Genomic DNA, 23,674 nt, shown 5'->3' with positions numbered 1-23,674 from the left:
TAACTATTCCACGTTTCTAAGGTTGCAGAAAGTTCAGTTCTCCTCAGGAAATGAAGCAGTTATTTCCCTGCATCTGTCAAGACCAAGAGTAGTTTTGAAGCAGGGGCTGTTTGTAATAGATAGCATTTGTGGAATTTGGGTTCCAAGCAATGACAACGTGAGCAAGAGGAGAATTAAACTGTCCAACATTGTTATCCAACATCTGTGACCAAAAACATAACTGTCCAAGTCACACAAATGCTGTGGCAACAAGAGCTGGTCTGAATCTAGGTAAGACAATGATAGAAATAATAAAGTCCACTGGTTTCTAAATATTATCTTTTCAAATAATGTATCAGTTTGTTTCTATATGCCCCCTGATTTTTAATCACATTACCATTTGATCAGATGCAGAAAACGGTTTTCAGAAGCATCAAGTGTGAAGATCTTGCTGCCCACAAACTGAAACCTTTTCCAAGATACTTAGAAATTATTGGACCCCCTTTGTCCTGTTATTATGCTGCCCAGATTCTGACCTTGTGAGTGTTATATTTCTAGTCACTGAAGAATGTGAAAACAGTCATGATGTTGAATAACGTTAGATTAGTTCTAATCTTGCCTCCCTTATTGCCTCACACCTTTCATGTCTACGTTTCACAATATGATGGAGTTCTGACCATGCCTCAATGGATGCAGCTCCAACATCACTTGGAAGTTTAACACCATTGAGGACAAGGTGTTTTATTGGTGCTCTACTGATCACTGATGGTTCATAGCTGTAACATAAACCATTGACAAAATGCACTTAAGTTATTCAGAAGGCTACTCTGATAGCACCTTCGAAACCTACAAACTCTTCCACCAAGGGGTTGAAGGTTGTTCAGGGAAAAGGCATCACCAGCATGTGTTATATTCCAAGACACACGACATCCAGACTGGAAGTTCCAACACTTTGTTTCCATAAGGGAGCACCCACCTTGTGGATAAAAATGTAAAACAAGATTGAGTGGCAGGGCATCACAAATTCTACTTGCAGGTATCGGAAGGGTTGCAGATTCTGCAGTTACAAGGCATTTGCTGGAAAATCATGAGATTCTGAAGATGTTCTTAAGCAACAGACAGAAAACACAGAAAGAACTCAAGTTAGGGTGTATCTATGGAGGGAAATGAACAGTCAATATTTTGGGCCAAGAAACTTCACATCAGAACTTGCACTTCAGTCTGTTCACCCTCATGTGTAAGGACAGTTCTGTACTTAATGCATCACAATTGGTATTAATGAGAGGGGATATTTGCCCCCCTTCATGAGCATGGGGATTTTACACGATGTTCATCTTTTCAGATGTAACATGCATAAGCTGCACACAGGTTTTTTTTAAACATGAAAGCACAAAAAAGATTACTGAGTGAAAGTACAACTTGGTTTATTGAGTCAGTATGATTCAGTAAGTTCCAACCTTATTAGTCACATGGTGATGCACCTAAAATTACACTCAACATGTACTGACTCAACATGCTACGTAGCAGACAACACAACGTAGTTTAAAACAAATCTGGTTAATTTAACCCAATTCTTTGTCCCTCATGAATTGGAGGTGAGGCTTGAAATGGTTTTGTAATGAGAAACTTAATTTATAAGCTTTTTTTAAAAAAAAAATGATACACAAGTTTAATGGACCATTTGCGGTATTTTTAATATTGCTTGATAGATATGTGAATGTTTATAATTATCATTCACACATCAAACATCATGACCTTTACCCGATATGCAAGTTAATTGGAGAGTTATACCATGTTAGTCTATTATATAGATTAAGGTTTATTTCAGATATTCATGAAATATTACATACTTACTATACATCACTTCAGGGTAATAAATTTAATGTCACAGATCAGCAAGTGATATGTTACTCCCTCTGAATTGCTCTAATTTTTTTGATTGGATTAAATTTGCTATATTTGGTAAAACAAGATTACCAAGAATTAGGTCAAGAGTATCCACGAGAATCGATGACATTTATAACCTCAGGTACATGATACTTAATAATTTTCATTATTCAGGCGCAGAAAGAGATTTTGCTAAAAGAATGAACTGTATACACTTCAGTGCATAAAGCAAAAGCAATTTTTTTAAAAAGCAGGTTTTACTTCATTTCTTTGAACATCAAGAACGGAAAGGAGCCCTGACATCTATCATATTTAAGTAATTTTATTTCAATAATTAAAATACTTATGCAATGTCTATTTTAATAAAAGGCTGGTTACTATTTCAATCTGCTGAAGATACATTAGTTGGCTTCCATGAAACAGGTCAAAATTTTAATAATGTACATGTACCCTCTCCCCATTCAGTGTCCAGATTCCCTACACAGGACTTGGGCTTGTGCCCCACAATCCCAGGGACATTTAAGAACATTCACATTCCTCATTAATTTGAACACACTAAATAGCCACAACCTCACCTAATCCTCCATTGGGTCAGCAGGATCCATCATGCAGGCATACACAAGTTTTTGTCACAAGAGCTAATGGGATTGCTTGGGTGATTCATGAAATGTAACAAAAAGGTGGTGGGAACTTTTGATGTTAATATCTGAGAATCCTGCACTAAAGGATTGTGTGCATTTTGATGTGGTCTGCAGAGGGCTGGAAATTGACCTGGGGCAAGCTAAAAGCAAAATAAGTAAATCTGAAAAGTGGCCAACACTGAAAAGGCTCAGAAGCTGAAGCAGCAAGTGTGGAGAGAGAAACATGGTTAACATTTCATCTCAATGATCCTTCAAAAGAAAGCATGCATGTTAATTGGAACTGTTACAGGAAATGTTTGGAGTCAGCCATCAGGAGTACTGCATCATTTGTGTGCTAGTGATGACATGAAAGATGCAAAGGGCTGTTGCCACCTGCCCACAACCTGACTATAAAGTGGAAGCTTAATACAAAAATTTGCATGTCTTCAAAAGCAATTAAACTTGGCCAATGCCAAAGTATAAAGGCAAAAGGAAATACTTCTCCAGCAAAGGACAAACTTTTCTCCCTTTTCAGGTCTGGTCTCATTGCAAATGGTATTAATTGCAATACCATTTGCAACTCTTACTCAATCACTGTTGAATCCTACACATTTAAAATGTACATTTGAGGGGATTTACTGAGAAAAATAAAAAATATATTTCTGAAATGGAATTAAAAAGTGGGAAATTAATTGGGTTTGCAAAATGGTGAAGTCACAACATAAATTTGGCAAAACAATAAGCTAACTGTAAGGGCTCAGTTTCACATTTTTCATTCCCACATTCCTTCTGATAATCTGCCTCACTTTATCATTTTAGATTCCAGACTTATACAACATCTTGAAGGTGGCTAAGACAGCACAATCAATCACTCAGCACAGTTATGTAGGTGTATACAAAAGAGCAAAAACTATAAAACTAAAATAAAACCTGGGATGATTAGCCTGAAGTCAGATTTAAATGTTATGAAACTTCACAAGGACACAATCTTCCAATCTCTTGGCCAATTTGCCCTTGGAGTGCAAACGCTTGAATTTACAAATTTTATCTTACCACTGCAACAAAGAACCTGGTGCAACTGATGGGGTACAAACATTTCCCTAAACTTCCACTTTGAAATAATAGTCTTTGTTAATATTGAAGAACCCAGCTTCTAACTCAGCATTTTTGGGAGCTGAATATTTGTGTCTTTGGCTCAGATTTTTCTTGGATTATATTTGGAAACTAAGCAAATAGTTGCAGCATTATTAGATACTAAATTATAACTTTTATCTCAGCAAGATAAACACATAATACAAAATAAATATACCTCATTTGCACAGGACAGAAGATAATTTCCAGCTGTCCTGTCTTGTATTCCAGTTGTCCTGCATTGTTAAATTTTCTGTTCATGTTTAAAATTATACTAATCTTTTTCCAATTTGAAAAGGAGCAAGCATTTAACTACATAGTAAGGGCAATTTCTGAGAAAAAATTCATGTACTCTTTCAGTAATAATCAGCAATGGTTAATTACATCCACACCAGATCTTACCCCTTATTTTCTGAGGAATTTGAGCATATACTCTGCTTTAAATTAGATATATACTCATGTCTTCAGAACATTGACCTTGTAATGTTACTGTATGCATAATTATCATAATCATCCAGGACTCCAACAAGCAGATCTGGGTTGAGATCAAGTTTGACATGTTTTTTAAAATTGGCTGAACTGGTTAAATTATGACAGTATGTTGCACAGACAAAGCTCGAATTAAAATGAAGCATTATTCCATTCAAGGGTGATGGGAAAATCTAGCCTCTGTCACAATGGCAATTCCTAATGCCGCTTCTTGGATCATGGGCAAGCAACTACTTGGTTGGTCATATACAAATGTAATTCTCCTACAGTTCAAGTAAGGGTAGCCTGTTTGATTTAAAAGCCACACTATAATAACAAAATTACCAATAAGAAAATGGTCGATCAACATTTACTTGTTCAGAGTCTCAAGGAAACACCCATTTATCATATTATACTGTACCATCTGGGGTCATTTATTTAGAGATTTAAATGGCTTATTTACTTAAAGACAATTATTAGCACTGACTTTCAAATGAAAGATCTGTTGTCACTTTTTTTTTAAAGTTTGGATTAGATGGCGAAATTCTTGAAGCTTTCTTTTGTACTATGCAATTACTTCTAATCGTGTTTCAACTCAATACCTGTTATGAACTAAACCATAACCTTGTACACCAAGCAATCGAGAAAGAAGGACACAAAATAAACCATTAAGAAGAAAAAAAACTATTTGAGAACATTCATGGTGAATGTTAATTTAATATGGGTCCAACCTACACAAGGACTTATCACTTTAATACTTTAAGCCAAATTTAAGAACCCCATCTACACACCAGGTTTATTAAACCCCAGGACCCTTACTGTTAAGGTGCAGAACCACACTATCCCAGTCCCTTTAAATTCTAAACAGTTCATAATTTCCCATTTTTAGTTCCTGTATAGCACCAAGTAAAGCAGTGAACACAAGCACATCTTCAGTAAATAAGTCACACATTCATTGGTGCTGATGTTTCTTCCCCTAATATGACAAAATCATGAACTATGTTGTTTCTTAATTTAACTAGCAGAGAAACAAAAGTTAATTCAATGATAATACTGCAACCTAATTCACAATGGAAAAAGAAATGTACACCCATGAACCACAATTCATTCATTTTAAATACATTCATCCTGAGTGAGATACATCCATGTTATGCAATGAACTCAGCAGTTATTTCTCTTGACAGGCACGTTAAATGATTTAAACAAGAAACAAAGTTCTAATTTAAAATTTCAATATACCAAATCATAGTAAGTATTTATCAATCCCAAGAGAAAATTCAACAACTCTTAAAAATTGAATATCCTTAATAGCTTGCACATTAAAATCAATGGGATCTATCTACATCGCCAACCACCTTGCCAAGAAATTAGCAACACGGTGAAAATCTGATGTCATAAATAGTCAGAAAAGGGAGCATTTTTCTCCCATCACTTTCACACATACTGAGGGCCCCATTTAAAACCAGCAATCACAAAGTTGAAATTAATTACTTTTTTTTTTGAGGATGAAATAGGATGAGATGTTTTAAGGTTTGTGGATTAGGATGATTTTAACATCATTTATTAGCTGTTGGAGAGAGCAGGGTATCTCTTGGTTTATCTTGTTGATCTACGTGCAGCCACCATCAAGGGAGTTAGATATCCTGTGTAATGTGCGGTTACAGCCATTTCCCTCTCAGGTTTAAAGAAATGTTTCGGGAGTATCTCTTGAAAGATGCCAAGGATTATATTAACTGTTTATTTAGAGACAAGTCACATTTAACAGGTTTTACAGACAAAATAATACATTGTATATAGTTCCATTTTAAAAACAATTTGGTCTTAGATCTGAATAAATAAAATGGCAGGCACTTTTCCACATAAAACACAAGGAAGCACACATGCTTACATATTATGGAGTAAGTCCAGCAACCTTTGATAGATTGGAAATAATCTGGTACAAATCCAGAATTATTACAAAACTTCTGGATTTTTTTGCCACTCACACTAAAATTTAAATAGCATTGACTTTCTATTCAGAAATTAGATTTATTAAACAAAATTCATTTACATTCTTCTTTGAAGACATGAAACATCCCCCTTCATGATGTACAGCACAGATAATCACACACAATTGATAGTGAATCTCTAAAATAATCTGCTCGCACGAGATTGAAAGAGACATAATTACACTCATGGCTGACCCTGTCCAGGATAATATTCTGTCATCGTTTTGTGCCCCACCTTTTATTTGGCTACTATGTATGGAGTGAAGCACATTACTCCAATTCCCACCAGACCTTATTTTGATTGGCTCCAGAATCACCTCCTGGGGATTCCTTTTGACAGAGAACAGAAATAATCCTCTATAGGAGATCAGACAGAGCAAAATGGTGGAAATTGTGAAATTCATAAAATCATTCTGTGCGTTCAGTGAAGTGTAGCATTCAGGTTGATCAGCACAACCAATTCAAATCCTGATTAAGCAATACAGATGACTTTGGACCCACAATACTTCTGAGGTTCACAACTGGTATCCTTGGAGAAAAACCTTCATGCACAGATTTTGCACAGCCCAATTGCAACACGATATCATTAAGTGATTATAACTCTGTAAAATCCGGTGACCCTCTGTGTCCAATGGAAGCTGGTATCAATGCCCCAATGCCCTCAACCATTTCCCCCCCCCCATATAGTATTTCAGACTAACATTTCAAATGGGGATCCTGAAGCCTGCTCCAGATTCTTATCATTTCTTGAGGATTTCTGCTGTGAACTAATATTAAATTTTTGTATGCACAGGTGACTTGTCTGTCTTTTTGCATAATATCAAAAGTCCTGAATCCCTTGTGTTTCTCTGGAGCAAGGCCAAGTTTTCTAAGGCACATTCCAGTATACACATCATCAATTGGATATAGTGCGACTTGATATGAAATATTATGAAGTCTCTTTGCCAAGGGTCCAGAGTAGAGAAACCCACCTCCACCTGCATAAGGAGGATACACACCTTCAAATACACTTTCGGGAACATAGTATTTCAGTTTCTTCTCTCGATGAGGTCCTGCATTTGTAATAACATCACCAATAAACAGATCTTTTGCTTTATCCTTATCCAATGCATCTATATATTCTATAATCTGTAATGTGTTTACAAAGACATCATCATCTCCTTTAAAAATGTATTGAATATTGGAGCAGGATTTGCTTATCCATTCTAAAAACAATACTTCTTTTAGTGTCAGATTAAAGAACGTGTCTCTGTAATCCCACAGAAGAATATCTTTGTGTTGGTTACTCTCAAACTGAAGCATATCCGATAAGTTGGGAAAGTCATCTATTTCAGAAGACTTGCCCAGTAAAAAGATTCGTGCAATGGTCTTATTTTTTATTGTAACTTCACTTCCCCAGGACTGACGTATGGCCTGCCTTCTGTCAAAGTGCGATTCCAGTGATTTTATAGCCAATAGAAGCACAGGCTTGTTCTGGCATTTCGTCGGTTGGTCGATTATTAAGGGATAGCTCCGACATCGCAAGTATGTTAGAAAATCTTTGAAACGGTCCGGCAAACTATCAAAGTTACTAATCTCCTTCTTTAAATTTGTATTAGGTTCACAAGTATACATATTCGTAATGTTTCTGTTCCCCATCACAGTTCTGTTGTGTAGAGCAGCAATGACAGGGTTGTACAATTCATCTAACTTGTGCTGTTCTCGATTCCAGTATGGTTTAATATGCGTCACTGGCTTCCAAAAGACACTATCTGCAATTATCATCTTTTTGGTTGAGTTTTTGTCTTCATGATCATTCCATGAAATTTCTACCATGATATAAATGAAGAAATTTACCATCATCATAATCACAACCAGCTTTGTTCGTTTGCGTCCCACACTCATTTTTTCATAACTGCAAAATAAAAAATAAATAATTACCAAATAGAAATAGCATGAAGTTATTTTAATACTTATTAGACAGAATCGCTGCTAAAATGCTGGTGACTAAGTATTAGTCATTCTAGAGTTCATGGACAAATGTTCACCTTAATTACTCAACTGAAGGGGCAGGTTAAGAATCTTTGATAAGACAAGTATCTTATGTAGGACAGACTTGATGAATTGGTGAGCCAGGTAGGATTTTATAACAGTCTAGTAATATCGTGGTTACTACTACTAAATCCATTTAAAAACATTTCTACAATATTGTCCTGAACTGACCGGGATTTGGAGAGGGGGTGTTGAGCATAAAGATTCTCTTTATGCTGATGACTTATTACTTTTTCTTTCAAATCCGTCTACATCCTTACCTCCAATGTTTTCACTTCTTGACCAGTTTAGCCAGCTCTCTGGATATAAACTTAATTTACATAAGAGCGAACTTTTCCCAATTAATAAAGAAGCACAAGAATTAACATTTCGTGATCTCCCTTTTAAAGTAGTCCACAATCAATTTACTTATCTTGGGATTATAGTCACAAGGAAGTTTAAAGATCTTTTTCGTGAAAATTTTGCCAATCTTTCATATACTATTAAACAGAGTCTGTTACAATGGTCACCTCTGTCTATGTCTTTGGTAGGTCGTATTAATGTTGTTAAAATGTATGTTCTCCCTAAACTTTTATATCTATTTCAATCAATCCCAATTTTTATTCCTAAATCTTTTTTTGATTCCTTAGACTCTATTATTTTGTCATATCTGTGGAAGAATAAGCGCTCTAGAATTAACAAAGTTTATCTCCAAAAATCTAAAAAAGAGGGTGGCATGGCTTTACCTAACTTTCGTTTATATTATTGGGCAGCCAATATACGTTGTGCTACCTTTTGGTCTTTTTTCCATGGCCAACCTGAGTGCCCTAATTGGGTGGCAATGGAGTTGAGCTCCACTAAAGAATTATCTATCTCTGCACTTCTCAGCTCTGTACTCCCTAGTAGTTTGTCCAGATTAATAGTTAATCCTCTTGTCAGACACACTTTGCATATATGGGCTCAGTTTAGGAAATTTTATGGGTTCCATGGTTTTTCCTTTTCTAGCCCTATTTTACATAATCACCTTTTTTTACCTACTACGTATGACTCAGCCTTCCATGATTGGTATAGGAAGGGCATTAGACATTTTGAAGATCTTTTTATTGATAATCCCTTCGCCTCTTTTCAACAGCTCTCTGCTAAATTCAATCTGCCTAATGCTCATTTTTTTAGATATCTCCAAATTAGACACTTTATTACTCCTTTAATCCCTAACTTCCCTGAAATGCCTGAAAAAAATGTTATGGACTTATTTCTTTCTATTAATCCACTAGGTAAGGGTTTAATATCATTTATTCGTGATAAATTAGCAGCCCTACGACGTGCCCCTGTGGATAAAATTAAAATGGCATGGGAGCATGATTTAAATACCTCCTTATCCGATGAGACTTGGGACTCGATTCTCAAATCGGTTAACTCAACCTCTCTTTGTGCTCGCCATTGCCTTTTACAGTTTAAGATTGTTCAGAGAGCCCATATGTCTAAATCCAAATTATCTCGGTTTTACCCTAACATCAGTCTGCTTTGTGATAAATGCAAAAGGGGCGAGGTCTCTCTCATTCATATGTACTGGCTTTGTCCTAGCTTGGAGAAATTTTGGAAAGATGTCTTCATAACGTTATCGTATATTCTGAATCACCACCTAGAACCTAACCCTTTAATTGCTTTGTTCGGTTTCTGGGGTGAGACAGATTTACGTCTGAGTTCGACTAAGTGTCGAATATTATCTTTTGCCTCTCTCCTGGCTAGACGTTTAATCCTCCTTAGATGGAGAGATGTTGCCCTGCCCACACATGCTCAATGGCTTAACGACATTATGGCGTGCTTAGACCTTGAAAAAATTCATTATTCAGTTCTTAATTCGGATACAAAGTTCCATAAGGTCTGGGGACCTTTTATTGAGTACTTTCATAACCTTCCTCTTAACTAAGGTTTTTTTTTCGGTCCCTTGCTTTCAGCTCCTTTTTTTTTGTAGTAGGCATTAATATCTTCTGTTGCTAAGTGTATTTACAGTTTTGGGGGTTTGATTGTCCTGATTTATATTCTCTATATTGTGTTGTGGTTGGTCTGGAGTTTTTTTTTGTTGCGGGGCTTGGGGAGGATACTAATTTTACATGTCTTCAATTTGGGTGCTTTCTCAATTATCTTTCTTTGTATCATATTATTATTGTATGTTTATTTTTGCACTGTATCAATGTTCTTCATTTTGATCCGGGGTTTTTTATCTGTAGCTATGTAGAAAATGTATTAAAAAAAACTAATTAAAAAAAATATTTCTACAATATAATAACTTGAGCTTCAATTTCCTAGCTGCCACAGTGAGTTTCATGTTGGTGTACTGGAAACAATAATCCAGAAGTTGTGCCAACAGTCTCCAGAAATAACCACTGCACTACTGTAACTAGTAAGTAGGTCTACACCCTTGACGAACTCTTAAGTGGATAATTTCAATTCATTATTTGTATTTCTATCCAGAGTCACAATCCATTTTAACATTCAGAATAAAACTTCAATTCTTACACTCTGAAATCAGGTTACCAGAGCTTGGTATCAAAAGTCAGAGAAGGGAGACAAATATGGCTCCAACGAACTCCTCACAAACTGAAGCAGGGGTTCCGGTAGCAAAGAAAGTGTAAACTTGAAAGTAGTAAAAGCACAGCCGGCAACCACCACATGAAAGGATGGACATCCACAGGAAGATAATGCTCTCTCACCTCCACCCCTTCTGTACTTCCCAAGAAATATTTCCAAGTGTTAATAGAGGCCTCTGCAAAGTTTCACAACCCACAGAACAAATTTACATGATTCTAAATGGGAAAACTAATTCTATTCACCACAGATTCACTTGATCTGACAAATACACTACGTTTGCTGCACAGGATGTGGGTCACTGCACAAATAGAGAAAATCATCTCCAACATCTCAAGCTCTGGTACAACAGTCAAAGGGATTAGTGCACCTGCTATTATTTTGAATATTACAAAATTTTAGGCAGATCCTTTTTATTTTTTTTAACACCACAGATTAGCAGAAATATATTTAGCAGAATACAGTAACATAGGAAGGAATACCCTTGTAAGATTTGTACCATTTTCTTTCATGAAACGCTGTCATCATGACCATCTTCAAGAAAGATGAATTAAACTCTGGCATCTCTACAATTTAATAAAATCATCGAGTCATCCCTCTCAACTGCTTTCTCACAGGTGATGGGAAAGCTGCTCCCCAAAACTCACCAAAGGGTAAGATCTGTCTGTACCACGTAATAACTCAAAGTGGTTGTGAGAAGCAGAAACAACTCCCACACATGATCTTCCTCAACCTCACCGCAGACTGTGACTCCATCAGACACAAACATCCTCTTTAAATTTGACAAATATTTTTTCCACCTTGTGTTTGCTTTATGATGGCATTAATGCTGTTTATACCAACCAGCTGGCCCAAAAGACATACAATGTCAGTGCAACTATGTCAACAAAAAGATGATCAATACCTCTACCATCCACACTTGACATCCAGTGACATTATTCCAGATTTCATCACTGACAAGCTTCACCTCAGTTCTAAAGAAACTTATTGGCATAGTGAAATTTAATCGACAAGACAGACAGTGATCCATTTAAACAACACAGCCTCTACTACAGAATCAAAGTCATCCTATCCTCAAGAGTTGAGTTGGTCCATCGTCATCTTATTCACTGAAGCATATCAATGGACATATCTTGCAATTATTGTCCACAAAAGATTCTCTACCAATTTGCCCCTGCTATACAAATCAACTTCTAAATGTAAGATTCCACAGGAAAACACCGCAAACCATGGACTGTTTCCCACAGTTCGGGCGTCACCTCTCAGTGCGGGTGGACACCGATAATGAAATTCCTCAACATCTTCATTGCCTGTGCAATCCTAGGTAGCAACAAACAATCTGCTGGAGGAATCTGGTGACTTGAGCAGCTCCTGCTGGAAAGGGGGGGTGGAAAAAAGTCAATGTTTTGGGTCAAAACACTGATCAGGAACGCCAGAAATTACTTTGCCCTCCACAGGTGCTGCTTGACCTTCTGAGGGGGTTCCTCCAGTTAGGAACTGGAGAGTTTGTTGCTTCGTATTCCAGCATTTACAATTACTTGTGTTCCTCCAGTGTCTCAGATTGTCTAGAGAAAAAAGGATTTGTATAGATCAAGACTTCAAACCAAGCACAAATCCCAACAACAGTGACCACTTCCCTCCTCCTCCTCCTCCTCCTGACTGTTTGCAGTAGGTACCGTAAAAGCATTTGAAAGATACTTTCAATGCTGTTCCTCCAACCTGCAGTAAGGATAAGCCAATTCATGTTACAGTTTCAAGGGCAACATCCCAAGCATCAAAGAGCTAATTACACTCAGCCAGTTGTTTTCGAATGGCCATGTAGTGGCATGTTCCATACCAGAATCCTCAGACACTGTTTGGAGCTCCATTGTGGGAATGAGATTACCAAGTGGAGAGAGGGAAGGATTCAAGGTGGTTTTCAAAATCTTTTTGGACAAAGTACCACATTCCCAATGACACCTGCCTGACCATTCCCAATGACTGTTCAAAGTGAAGGCAGCATTCCTGGTGCAGTGTTGAAGATTTTGAGGTCACAGATCAGGAGTACAGAACAGCCCAATATTAAGAGGGTTGAAAGAGTTTAAATTAACCACTTCAAATCCTCTTAATCACCCACTGCAGCTGTGGCAAAAATATCCAGGTCCCACATTGCCTTTATTGATAGTTCCTATACTCTCAGGAGTGAAAACAAGTCCTCCTCAATCCTCAGAAAGAAAGGCCAAATGGGTTCAATTCAGTTACCTATCTGTTGACACATCCAAAAAACCAAATTCTCTCTTTTTCCCCTCTGCCTGCAAGTTCTTGTATTTGCTGAAAGTTACTTTAGCTTACTGGCTATCATCCAAGATCTTACAGACAGATGGAAGGTATTAGAAGTACTGGTCAATGAAACTCAGAAATTTAAACATCACACCTGAAAATTAAAATACATGTATTTGAACCAAGAAACAACATGAGATAGTACACCACTGAACAAACACGTGTACGAGCCATGAATCTTCTATGCAAATAACCCATTTTACAAATCGAAACAGTGAGCAAAAACGTTACACTAGAAAAGGAGCTGACACTGCATAAAATACAACAGATGAAGGTAAACAAGCCATTCTTTCCAGTAGGTAGAGAATTGTAACGTATCATAAAGCACTCAAATTAAACCAGGGAGAGTGTATTCAGCACATTACAAACAACCTGCCTAAAAACTAAAGTGGAACATAACAGCTCATGGAACCAGAAGCAGGGATGCCTTCCTAATCAATGGGAGGGGACGTAATGCACTGAAACAATCGAGTTATTTCCTCCAGCTGCCTGCAGGGGAAAAATGTGATTTTCTTTCCAGTGCTGTGGATTATATTCCTCTGCATTTTTCTCTGAAAATACCCTGAAAATAAAAATGAAAAATGGAAACTGAGGAAAAAAGCAAATTAAAAGAAAACTTTAAAAATCTATAAAGGTAAGGATGGGCTTTATTTGTCACATGTACATCAAAACACAGGGTGAAATACATCGCCATGCTTCTGGCAGCAACACAGCATGTCCACAACTTATTAACCCTTGTGTCTTTGGAATGTCGGAGAAAAGCAGAGCAGCCGGAGGAGCCCCATACCGTCATGGGGAGAATGTACAAACTCCTTTCAGAGAGTTGTGAGAATTGCATTCACAATTGGCATGTCTTTTCTGTCATGTCATAATATTTATGGTTCCACTGGAAATGGCAATAACCCTGAACCTCAGGAAATGTTCTCCGCAATTCCCATCAACATTAAATATAAAATATACTTAGCATAGTTCAATAGGATTTTAGAAATTCTTTCAAATTAGTATTGAACTTACATTTATAGCATTTCACTTGGTCAATGTCCAGCTGCCAGCAGACAGAAACAAGAAAATCCTCCACTCTGTGTTCATCTTATTCTGACAGAGCAGTCCGGTAACATCAACATCTAGGATTCCAAGTAAAATTATTAAAATATTTGTTACACTGAGTAAAACCTCTTATTTCTCCGAATCAAAAGCTCTATGTGCAAAAAACTGCAGCCCAAGTGTAGCAGAAGTGCCAAATCTTTACAAAACAACAAAAAAAACAGCTGAAGCTAGAACAGTAAAAGGAAAAATCATGGGATCAGGCACTCACTCCACATTTCCTTGGCAAAGGACAGTTTGCTTTAAGCAGTGTTAAGTATTTCAGAGGTAAAAATAGAACTCAAAAGATTTTAAAGGTGGTGATAAAAATAATAAAGATAATGAGCTCTCAGCTCTTGGCATTTGTTCCATGCTCTCCATCGTACAACATTTTAATTTCTGATCAACCAATTACAAAGTACTTTTTGAAAAGAAGCCATTAAAATGGTGCATTGGAATAAATATCAATCATGTTCAGTGCCAAAGGAATTGGTCTTTTGCACCATGGTAACGTACTGCGAAGGGTACATTGCAGGAAGGATGTGAAGACTTTGTAAAAGGTGCCGAAGATGTTTACCAGGATTAGAAGCTCTGAGCTGTAAGGAGAGATTGGACAAGCGTGGGCTGCTTTTTCTGGAGCTTTGGAGCCAAGGCTAGAGCCTTAGATAGGGTTGATGGTCACGCAGGGCAGAATTGTCAAGTAGAAAAGAATACGCATCCAAAGTGAGAGAGGGATAGATTTTAAAGAGATACAGTATGTGATGAGACATATTTCATTGTTTAGAGTGGAAGGTGCCAGGAACAGTACTGGTGGAAGCAGATTCAATGGTGGTGTCTAAGTAGTTCTTAGACACATTATGTGCAAGGAATGGAGGGGTATGGATAATATACAGGCAGAAGAGAATGAGTTTAATTTGGTATCATGTTAAGCACAGACATTGTGGATCAAAGGGTTCCTGGGCTGTTTTGTTCTGTATCTGTTTATCAAGAACCTTTTAACATAACTGCAGGCTTGCCAAATAGTTAATAATAAGCTTCTGTGGAAGTCAGCATCAAGCATCACTCCTAGCCTTAAATTCTGCTCTTAGCTCTTTGTTATTAGAACTCCTCTGTGGGAAGAGTACTCAATTTCCAAATTGGAGAAAGACCACGTCAACCACTCATCTCAAGTTCTGCTTGGAAAACTTGTCCAAACTTCAAGATATAAAACTTGCGAAGAGATGGACAAAATTGTAAAGGAGAAAGAGAAGCTCTGGTGAAAAAAAAATGGGGATTAAAGTAATCAAGTAAAAGCATCAGAAAATCCACAAATAAAGTAATTATGGGTGGAGCCAAGAAACAGCATGGGGCAGTAAAAGATGATCAAGATTGTCTGCAGGCAATCAACAATAAAGGTTATGTAAATCATTGTAAAAATCAGGGAATTAGAGACACATATAACAGAGATAGTACAAAAACCATGGAGGAGGGGTCAGGTTTAAATCTCAATATAAATTCTACTAGCAGTAATTGCACGGAGGATGAATTCATGGAGTATAAAAAATGTTTTCTACAACAGTGTCTTGAGGAACCAAAAAGGGAATAGCTAATTATAGTTCTAGTATTCAGAAAGGTTTCATTATTTATATTTTAGTTAACATGTCTTTTGAAAATAGTAATCACAATATAATGGTACTTTATGTTACATAATGATCTTAAGTGATGAGTTCAATTAAAAACATTGGTTTTAAATCTTAAAGGAATCTACAATGGTATCAGTTAGGTTACCAAGACTGTCAGTTACACAATGTGCTTGGAAACCATTGGACATAGGATCAAAATTAGGGTATCCGGCCCATTGAATCTGCTCTGCCATTCATTCATGGCTGAATTATTTCCTCAACGTCATTCTCTGTTCCTTTTCCCATAACCTTTGATGCTCTTACTAATCAAGAGCCTATCACCTCCTTTAAAGACACCCAGTGACTTGGCCTCCACCCTCTGGCGAAAGAAATTCCCCTCATCTCTGTTCTAAAGGGACATCCTTCGATTCCAACACTATGCCCTCTGGTCCAAGATTCTCACACTATTTGAAATATCTTTTCCATATCCACTCTATCTCAGTGTTTCAATATTCAGTAGGTTTCAATGAGATCCCCCCTCACTCTTGATTACTCAAAGCCATCAAGCACTCCTCATGTTAATCCTTTCATCTCCAAATTATTCTCATAAACCTCCTCTGAGCCCTCTCCAATGTCAGCACATATTTTCTCAGAGATTAGGAACAAAACTGCTCACAATGCTTCATATATGGTCTGACCAATACCTAATAAAGCCTCAGCGTGGCATACTTGTTTTTATATTCTAGTCCTCTCGAAATGAATGCCAACATTATATTTGCCTTCCTTACTGTCCACTCAACTACAACTTAACATTTAAGGAATCCTGCACTAGGACTTCCAAGTCCTTCTGCACCTCCGATTTCTGAACTTGCTTCCTGTGGAGAAAATAATACATGCCTTTATTCCTTCTATTAAAGTGCATGACAATAGACTTCCCAACACCATATTCTATCTGCCCATTCTCCCAATCTGTCCAAGTCCTTCTGTCGACTCACCGCTTCCTCAACACTTACTACCTGCCCCTCCACCTACCTTCACATCATCTGCAAACTCGACCACAAAGCCATCAATTCTGTCATCCACATTATTAACATATACTATGAAAAGTAACAGATCCAACATTAACCTATGTGGAACACCACTAGTCACAAGCAGCCAACCAGAAAAGGCCCCTTTTATTTCCACTCTGCCTCCTGAAAGTCAGACAATGCTCAATCCATGCTAGTATCCTTCCTGTAATAACATGGCTCTCATTTTATTAAGCACCCTCATGTGCAGCACCTTGTCAAAGGCCTTCTGGAAATTCCAATAAACATCAATTGGCTATCCATCTAGCCTCAAAATTCCACTAAGTTTTTCAGACAAGATTTCCCCCTGGCCACTAAGTATCCCAGGAGATAGAAGAGTTGAGTAGTACAGCCCTCCTGAACCATTCCAGAAGATCAAAGTTCTTGAAAATCTCCACTATTACTACTGGGGTGTAGTCCATCTGGTCCAAGTGACTTATCTACCTTAAGACCTTTCTGCTTAGCAAGCATCTTTTCCTGAGTAATAGTGACTGCACTCATTTCAGGGGAACTCACTAGAGCCATGGCCCGGTGGTTGGTGGCCACTGCTCCAGAGTTTTGGGCATCCTGGTGGAGTCTTCACAGTGAAGACTGATGCAAAATACTTCTACAGCAAATATCCACTATGTCTTTATTGTCCACTACTATCTCTCCAGCATTATTTTCCAGCAGCCTAATGTTAACATCTGCCTCTCTTAACTTTTGATATTTTCTTTTATATTATTGGCTAGCTTACCTTCATATTTCATCTTTCTCTCCCTTAATACTTTTATAGTTGTTTTTTTTTAATTTCCCAATCCTCAAGCTTCCCACTAATTTTTGATATTTTGTAAGCCCTCTCTTGTCTTATGCTGTCTTTAACTTCCCTTGTCAGCCACAGTTGCCTCATCTTCCCCTTAGAGTTCTTCATTTTCTTGGGAATAGCCAATCCTGTGCTTTCTGAATTACCAGAAACTCCAGCTATTTCTGCTCCACTCTCAACCCTGTTATTCACCTCCTATCAACTTTGGGCAGCTCCTCTTTCAGGCATCTGTTTTTCCCTTCACTCTATTGTAACACCAGTACATCCAGTTTTACCTGCTCCCTCTCAAACTGCAGGGCCAATTCTACCATATTACAGCCAATGCCTCCAAAGAGTTCCTTTACCTTAAGCTCCCAAATAAAATCGGATTAATTACCCAACACCAATCCAGAATTAGCTTTACCCTACTGGGCTCGAAACCCCATCTCATGAGAATTCTACAACATGACAGTAAATCTGCTTGCAAATAAAAGTAAAAGGATCTAGTGCTTTCCCAGCGAATGTGGTGCATAAACTCTTCTCAGTCTTTCGGCCAAATACAAGTATCAATTATAGCCGATGTTTCGATGATAAATTCTGCAATCAGATACCAGGCCTCAATAGCAGAGCTTGTCATGGAAACGTCAGTTATAATTAATACCTGCGCCTGGCTGGAAGCCCAAAAGGAGTTTATTCATCTGTTTGCAAATACTTAATGCAAAATCTACAAAAAAAATTCTTTAAGGTAAGAGAAGCCTGATTGGAAGAGTTGTCCCACTCCAGCCAACAAAAGACATTAACATTGTATTATATCAAAGGAAAAGACCAATAATGCCAAAAAGCACAGTGGGCAAAAAGCTCAATAAATAACAGAGAGCGCATCACCTCTCAAACTGCGCACTCATTACTTGGTGCTTGGCCCATAGCAAACCTATGGATTTCACATAGGCCTTATCATCCACATCAGATTCCAAAGATTCAAAAACCTTGAGATTTGTTTGCTTACAGACAGCCACAAGGCAAGGAACCTAAAAAAATGACCAACCCCCAACACACACAGAGAAAGAAAAAAAATCATGCAAACATCAGAAGCAAGGAACAACAACAATCCGAACCAAATCGAGTCCTTGGACATAAATCCCCGGCGTAGGCCCAAAGTCTTGGTATTCAGTTCATCATATTAGTGGGGTAAGTCGTCACAGAGTTCTTAGATTTGAAGCACAGCAGCCAGGCGTACAGAATTCAGCGATTTCTGAAGCAATCCTCCACCCAAAGGGGGATGAAGTAGCAATTTTGTACAAATTAGTTACTGTCATTTGCTACACTCCACCATTTTGAACACTTATTCTGTGACAAATTCAAATTCAGGTAGGAGTTGCGCCGAAGTGCAATGATCTCAGCCAGGAATAAAAATATCAATATCCAGTTTTATGCATTTGTATCATATAACTCATGGAGACACAGACAGTGATTCTGCAAAAATATCTCATGAAATTTCGTGTATTGTAGTAAAGCAAAATAAAGCTTTGGGAGAAATGAAGGAAGAGAGCGGTTTTGAGGGAACAAAGTCGATTTGGGGATAAGTGACATGGAGGGGCATTATCAAGTATGTGTAGCAATGCTAAGTGTGTAAGTGTATACAGAAATCTGAATACAAGGGACATCATAGAAGGGGACGTTGTCTTCCATCACACATATTAAATGTTACCCGATACTGAATATTTTGTTAACTCACCCATTTACCATGACCTAATTCTGTACAACAAAAGTAAAATTGATTTTTGCAGGAGTTACATCAAGTTTCCTGCTGGACTTTGCTGCGACAGTAACTGCATTTAAAAATCATTGTGTAGGATGTTGTACATATTGAGGCAACTCAGAAATATGAAAGAAATTATTCATGATATTTCCACATTGTTTTGACACTGCAAAAGGTATAATTTCAGAATGGGAAATGACAGGAAGGGAATAATTAGGACAAAGAAAGAGAAATTAACACTGGGTTAAGCAGAGCAGCGTAGATACATTGCAGAAATGCTCCCAAGTTCAAAACAATGAAAGGCACCAGTGAATAAGTGCCAGCAAGATTTGATTTTATGGGGGTCGAGAGAGGGAAACTGCCTGCAAATTGTGCACAATTTCAGGGCACAAGTGTGCTGCGTTCGAGAGCAATCTATTCGCCTGGACACCAGGATATGAAATATATCTGGACTCTTGAAAAAACAACCGCAGAAATGAAGGAATTAATTCCAACTAGATTAATAGGCAAGTTCAAGATTTTTTAAAAAAAAATTCCCTTAAGAGTTTGCTGGAAAAGCACTTGTGAGTTCATCGGACAAAAATAACTGAAGCTGAAAAGGCATGGGAACAAATTACTTTACCCAGTGCAGAGGTACCTCATTCAGCAAACCGTCAGTGTTTTTTGATGAATATTTGCCAGAACTGAAGCGGCAAGACATTTAGCTTGCAAATATTGCAATTTAAAAAAAGAGGCTTTGTGCCATGCACTTAGTGCATATCAATTCAATCAAACAATTAACCACAGCACTCATCGTTGTTCAGTATTCACAGAACATGTAGCAAAATCAAAGTACAAGCAGTATGGAAGCACAGTGACAGAGCTGATATTTAGGAACCTATTCTGCTCCTCTGTCTTATGATGCTCAGATATTTTGGTGGATACAGTCTAAAAATTATGTAAGGAACCACTACATCACAGTAACGCAGAACTGAAATGCTAACCTTGCCTCCCTGCTCACAGATAGCGGCCAATCAAAGAGATCGGAAGCCTGATCGAGTCGAAAAGGCAGCAACTTGCGGCAGTTTTGGAGCTTTGAGCAGCGGCCGATCAGTGTTCTGGATCGATTGACAAGAACAAATTAAAGCAAGGTAGGGTCAAGTAGAGTGCAGAGGACAAAGAGTGGAGATTTTGTACTCTGGATCATTCAGGAGGCTGACAGTGTGATAGGTACAACATATAGAGAGGTAGTTACACCTGAGGAGCAGGACACAGGAACCTGAAAGACAGTCAGGAAGGGGAAGGGGTTAAACAGCCAGGACAGTGCACCCTTGTGGCCGTCCCCTTCTACAACAGGTATCACTTTGGACACTGTTGGGGTGGATGTCGGAGCAGAGGAAAGTCACAGTGATCAGATCACTGCCACCAAGTCTGACTCTATGATTCAGAAGGGAAGGAGGGAGAAGAGGCGAGCTGTGGTGATAGAAGGTTCTTTAGTTAGGGGAACAGCAAGGAGGTTCTGTGAACAAGAACAAGATTCCCGGATGCGATATTCCTCCCGGGTGCCAGGGTCTGGGATATCTCAGATCGAGTCCTCAGCATTCTTAAGTGGCAGGGTGAACAGCCAGAGGTTGTGATCTGTGCAGGTATCAATGACATGGGAAGGACAAGTGGCGAGATGCTGCAAAGGGAGCTCAGAGAGTTCAAGTGTTGTGATCTCCAGGGCTGTAATCTTAGGATTGCTAACCATGCCATATGCTAGTGAAGACAGAAATTGTAAAATAGAAATAGTATACAGTTTAATATGTGACTAAGGAGTTGGTGTAGGAGGGAGGGCATTAGATATTTGGATCATTGGGCTCTCTTCCAGGGAAGGTCGGACCTGTACAGAAGAGACAATTTGCATCTGAACGGGGGGGGGAGACACACCATTATCCTAGCAGGAAGGTTTGCTAACTCTGCACAGTGGGGTTTAAAGTGGAGTAGCAGGGGATGGGAACCACAGTGCCAGAACAGTTAGTGGAGAGGTTGTGGAAGCCAATGTTAGTAAGATCTCGGACAAAGTCAGGAATCAAAAGGTTAACTGTGGTGCAACTAGAGTTCTGATCTGTGTGTTCAATGCAAGAAGTATCGTAGTAAAGGCAGATGAGCTCAGGGCATGGGTCAACACATGGAATTATGATATTGTAGCCACTAGTGAGATAGTTGCAGGAGGGGCAGGATTGGCAGCTCAATGTTCTGGGATTCCTTTGTTTTAGATACGACAAAGCAAGAGAGATTAAAGGAGGAGGGGTGTCAGGGATTATGTCATTGCAGTGCTCATTCAGGACAGACTAGGGTATATGCAAAGTGAAGTATTATGGGGGAGTTAAGGAATAAGAAAGGTATGACCACATTAATGGGGCTATATTTCAGGGCACCCAATGGTCTGAGAGATTTAGAGGAACGAATTTGCAGAGATTGCAGACTGTTGCAAGAAACATATTATAGTTGGTGCTTTTAACTTTCCACATATTAACTGGGACTCCCATACTGTAAAAGCACGAGATAGGATAGTTTGTCAGAAGCGCTCGGGAAAGTTTCCTTAATCTGTACGTAGAAGTCTCAATGAGAAAGTATGTGATACTTGATCTGCTGCTAGGGAATGAGGCAGGGCAGATGGCAGAAGTTAGTGTAGGAGAACACTTTGCATCTAATGATCACAATCACATTAGTTTCAAAGTATATATGCAAAAAGACAGGTCTGATCTGCGGATTGAGATTCTAAATTGGAGAAAGACCAATCTTTATGGTGTCAAAATGATCTAGCAAGTGAGGCATGTTATTTTTTGGCAAAGGTGTACTTGTTAAGGCACTGGTAAGGCCTCATCTTGAGAACTGTGAACAGTTTTGAGCTCCTTATCTGAGAAAAGATGCGCTGGAATTGGAGAGGATTCAAGGGCAGTTCAAAGGGTGATTCTGGGAATGAAAGGGTTGTCATATGAGGAACGTTTGATGGCTCTGGGCCTGAACTTGCTGGAACAGAAGAATGGGAGGGAATCTCATTGAAGCATTTTGAATACTGAAAGGCCGAGAGAATAGATAAGGAAAGGATATTTCCCATGATGGGGAATCTAGGACAAGAAGGCACAGGCTCAGTATAGATGGACGTCCATATAAAACAGATGCGGAGAAATTTCTTTAGCCAGAAGGTGGTGAATTTGTTACCACAGGCAGCTGTGGAGGCCATGTTGTTGGGTGTATTTAAGGTGAAGATTGCTAAGTTATTGATTGGTCCTGCCATCAAAGGTTATGGGGAGAAGGCCAGGGAGTAGGGCTGTGGAGGCAGGTTGAAAGGGATCAGCCATGATTGAATAGCAGAGCAGACTCAATGGGCCAAATGGCCCAATTCTCCTGTGTCTTATGCTAAGTGGGAGGCCTTCAGAAGTGAAACTTTGAGAGTACAAAGCTTATATGTGCATGTCAGAATAAAATGTAAAGATAACAACCGTAGGGAACCTTGGTTTTCAGCAGATATGGAGGCCCTTGTTAAGAAAAAAAAAGTTGTATAGCAGGTACAGGCAGGTCAGCACACATAGGGTGCTTATGGAGTGCAAGAAATGCAGAGAACACTTAAGAAATCAGGAAGGCTAAAAGAAGGCATGAGGTTGCCCTTGGAGACAAGGTAAAGGAGAATCCTAAAGGGATTCCACAGCTATGTTCAGAACAAAGGATTGCAAGGGACAAAACTGGTCGGGAAGATCAGAATGGTAATCCTGTGTGGAGCCAAAAGTGATGGGGGAGCTCTTAATTTAAATTTTTTGCATCCGTATTTACTCGGGAGATGGACACAGATTCCATAGAAGTGAGGCAAGGCAGCATCAACTTCAAGAATCCTTTACAGTTTACAGAGGAGGAGGTGGTTGCTGTCTTTAGGCAAATCAGGGTCGATAAATTCCCAGGGCGTGGCAAGGTGTTCCCTTGGACTCTACAGGAGGCAACTGCAGAAATTGCCGGGGCTCTAGTAAAGATAATTATATCATAAGACCATAAGATACAGGAGCAGAATTAGGCCATCTGGCCCATCGTATCTGCTCCACCATTCAATCATGACTGATCCATTTTCCTTCTCCTCAACCCCAGTTCCCGGCATTTTCCCCGTAACCTTTGATGCCACGTCCAATCAAGAACCTATCAATCTCTGCCTTCAATACACCCAATGATCTGGCCTCCACAGCTGCACGTGGCAACAAATTCCACAAATTCACCAGCCTTTGGCTAAAGAAATTTCTCTGCATCTGGTTTGAAAGGGCGTCCCTCTATCCTGAGGCTGTGCCCTCTTGTCCTAGACTCTCCCACCATGGGAAACATCCTTTCCACATCTACTCTGTCTAAGCCTTTCAACATTCAAAAGGCCCCCTCATCCTTCTGAAT

General features: G+C 38.7%; 1 protein-coding gene across 8 annotated transcripts in view; it reads right to left on the bottom strand.

Moving 5' to 3' along the window:
- Positions 1–5,809: 5,809 nt before the first annotated feature.
- Positions 5,810–23,674, bottom strand: part of LOC140730552 (N-acetyllactosaminide beta-1,3-N-acetylglucosaminyltransferase 2-like) — a 56,930-nt gene continuing 39,065 nt past the window's right edge. For 5 of the 8 annotated variants that reach the window (XM_073051170.1, XM_073051171.1, XM_073051169.1 and 2 more), the window contains 2 exons: positions 14,006–14,115; positions 5,810–7,967 (listed from right to left, as the gene is read on the bottom strand). In XM_073051170.1, coding sequence (XP_072907271.1) covers positions 6,770–7,957 — 1,188 coding nt within the window. In that variant the 5' untranslated portion in view covers positions 7,958–7,967; positions 14,006–14,115 and the 3' untranslated portion in view covers positions 5,810–6,769. The remainder of the gene's footprint in view (positions 7,968–14,005; positions 14,116–23,674) is intronic. The other 3 variants (XM_073051172.1, XM_073051173.1, XM_073051174.1) reach the window with 1 other exon arrangement.

The sequence above is a fragment of the Hemitrygon akajei genome, chromosome 7, assembly GCF_048418815.1.
Source record: "Hemitrygon akajei chromosome 7, sHemAka1.3, whole genome shotgun sequence".
Classification (NCBI taxonomy): Eukaryota; Metazoa; Chordata; class Chondrichthyes; order Myliobatiformes; family Dasyatidae; genus Hemitrygon; species Hemitrygon akajei.
This window is presented reverse-complemented; position numbering and strand designations above follow the sequence as displayed.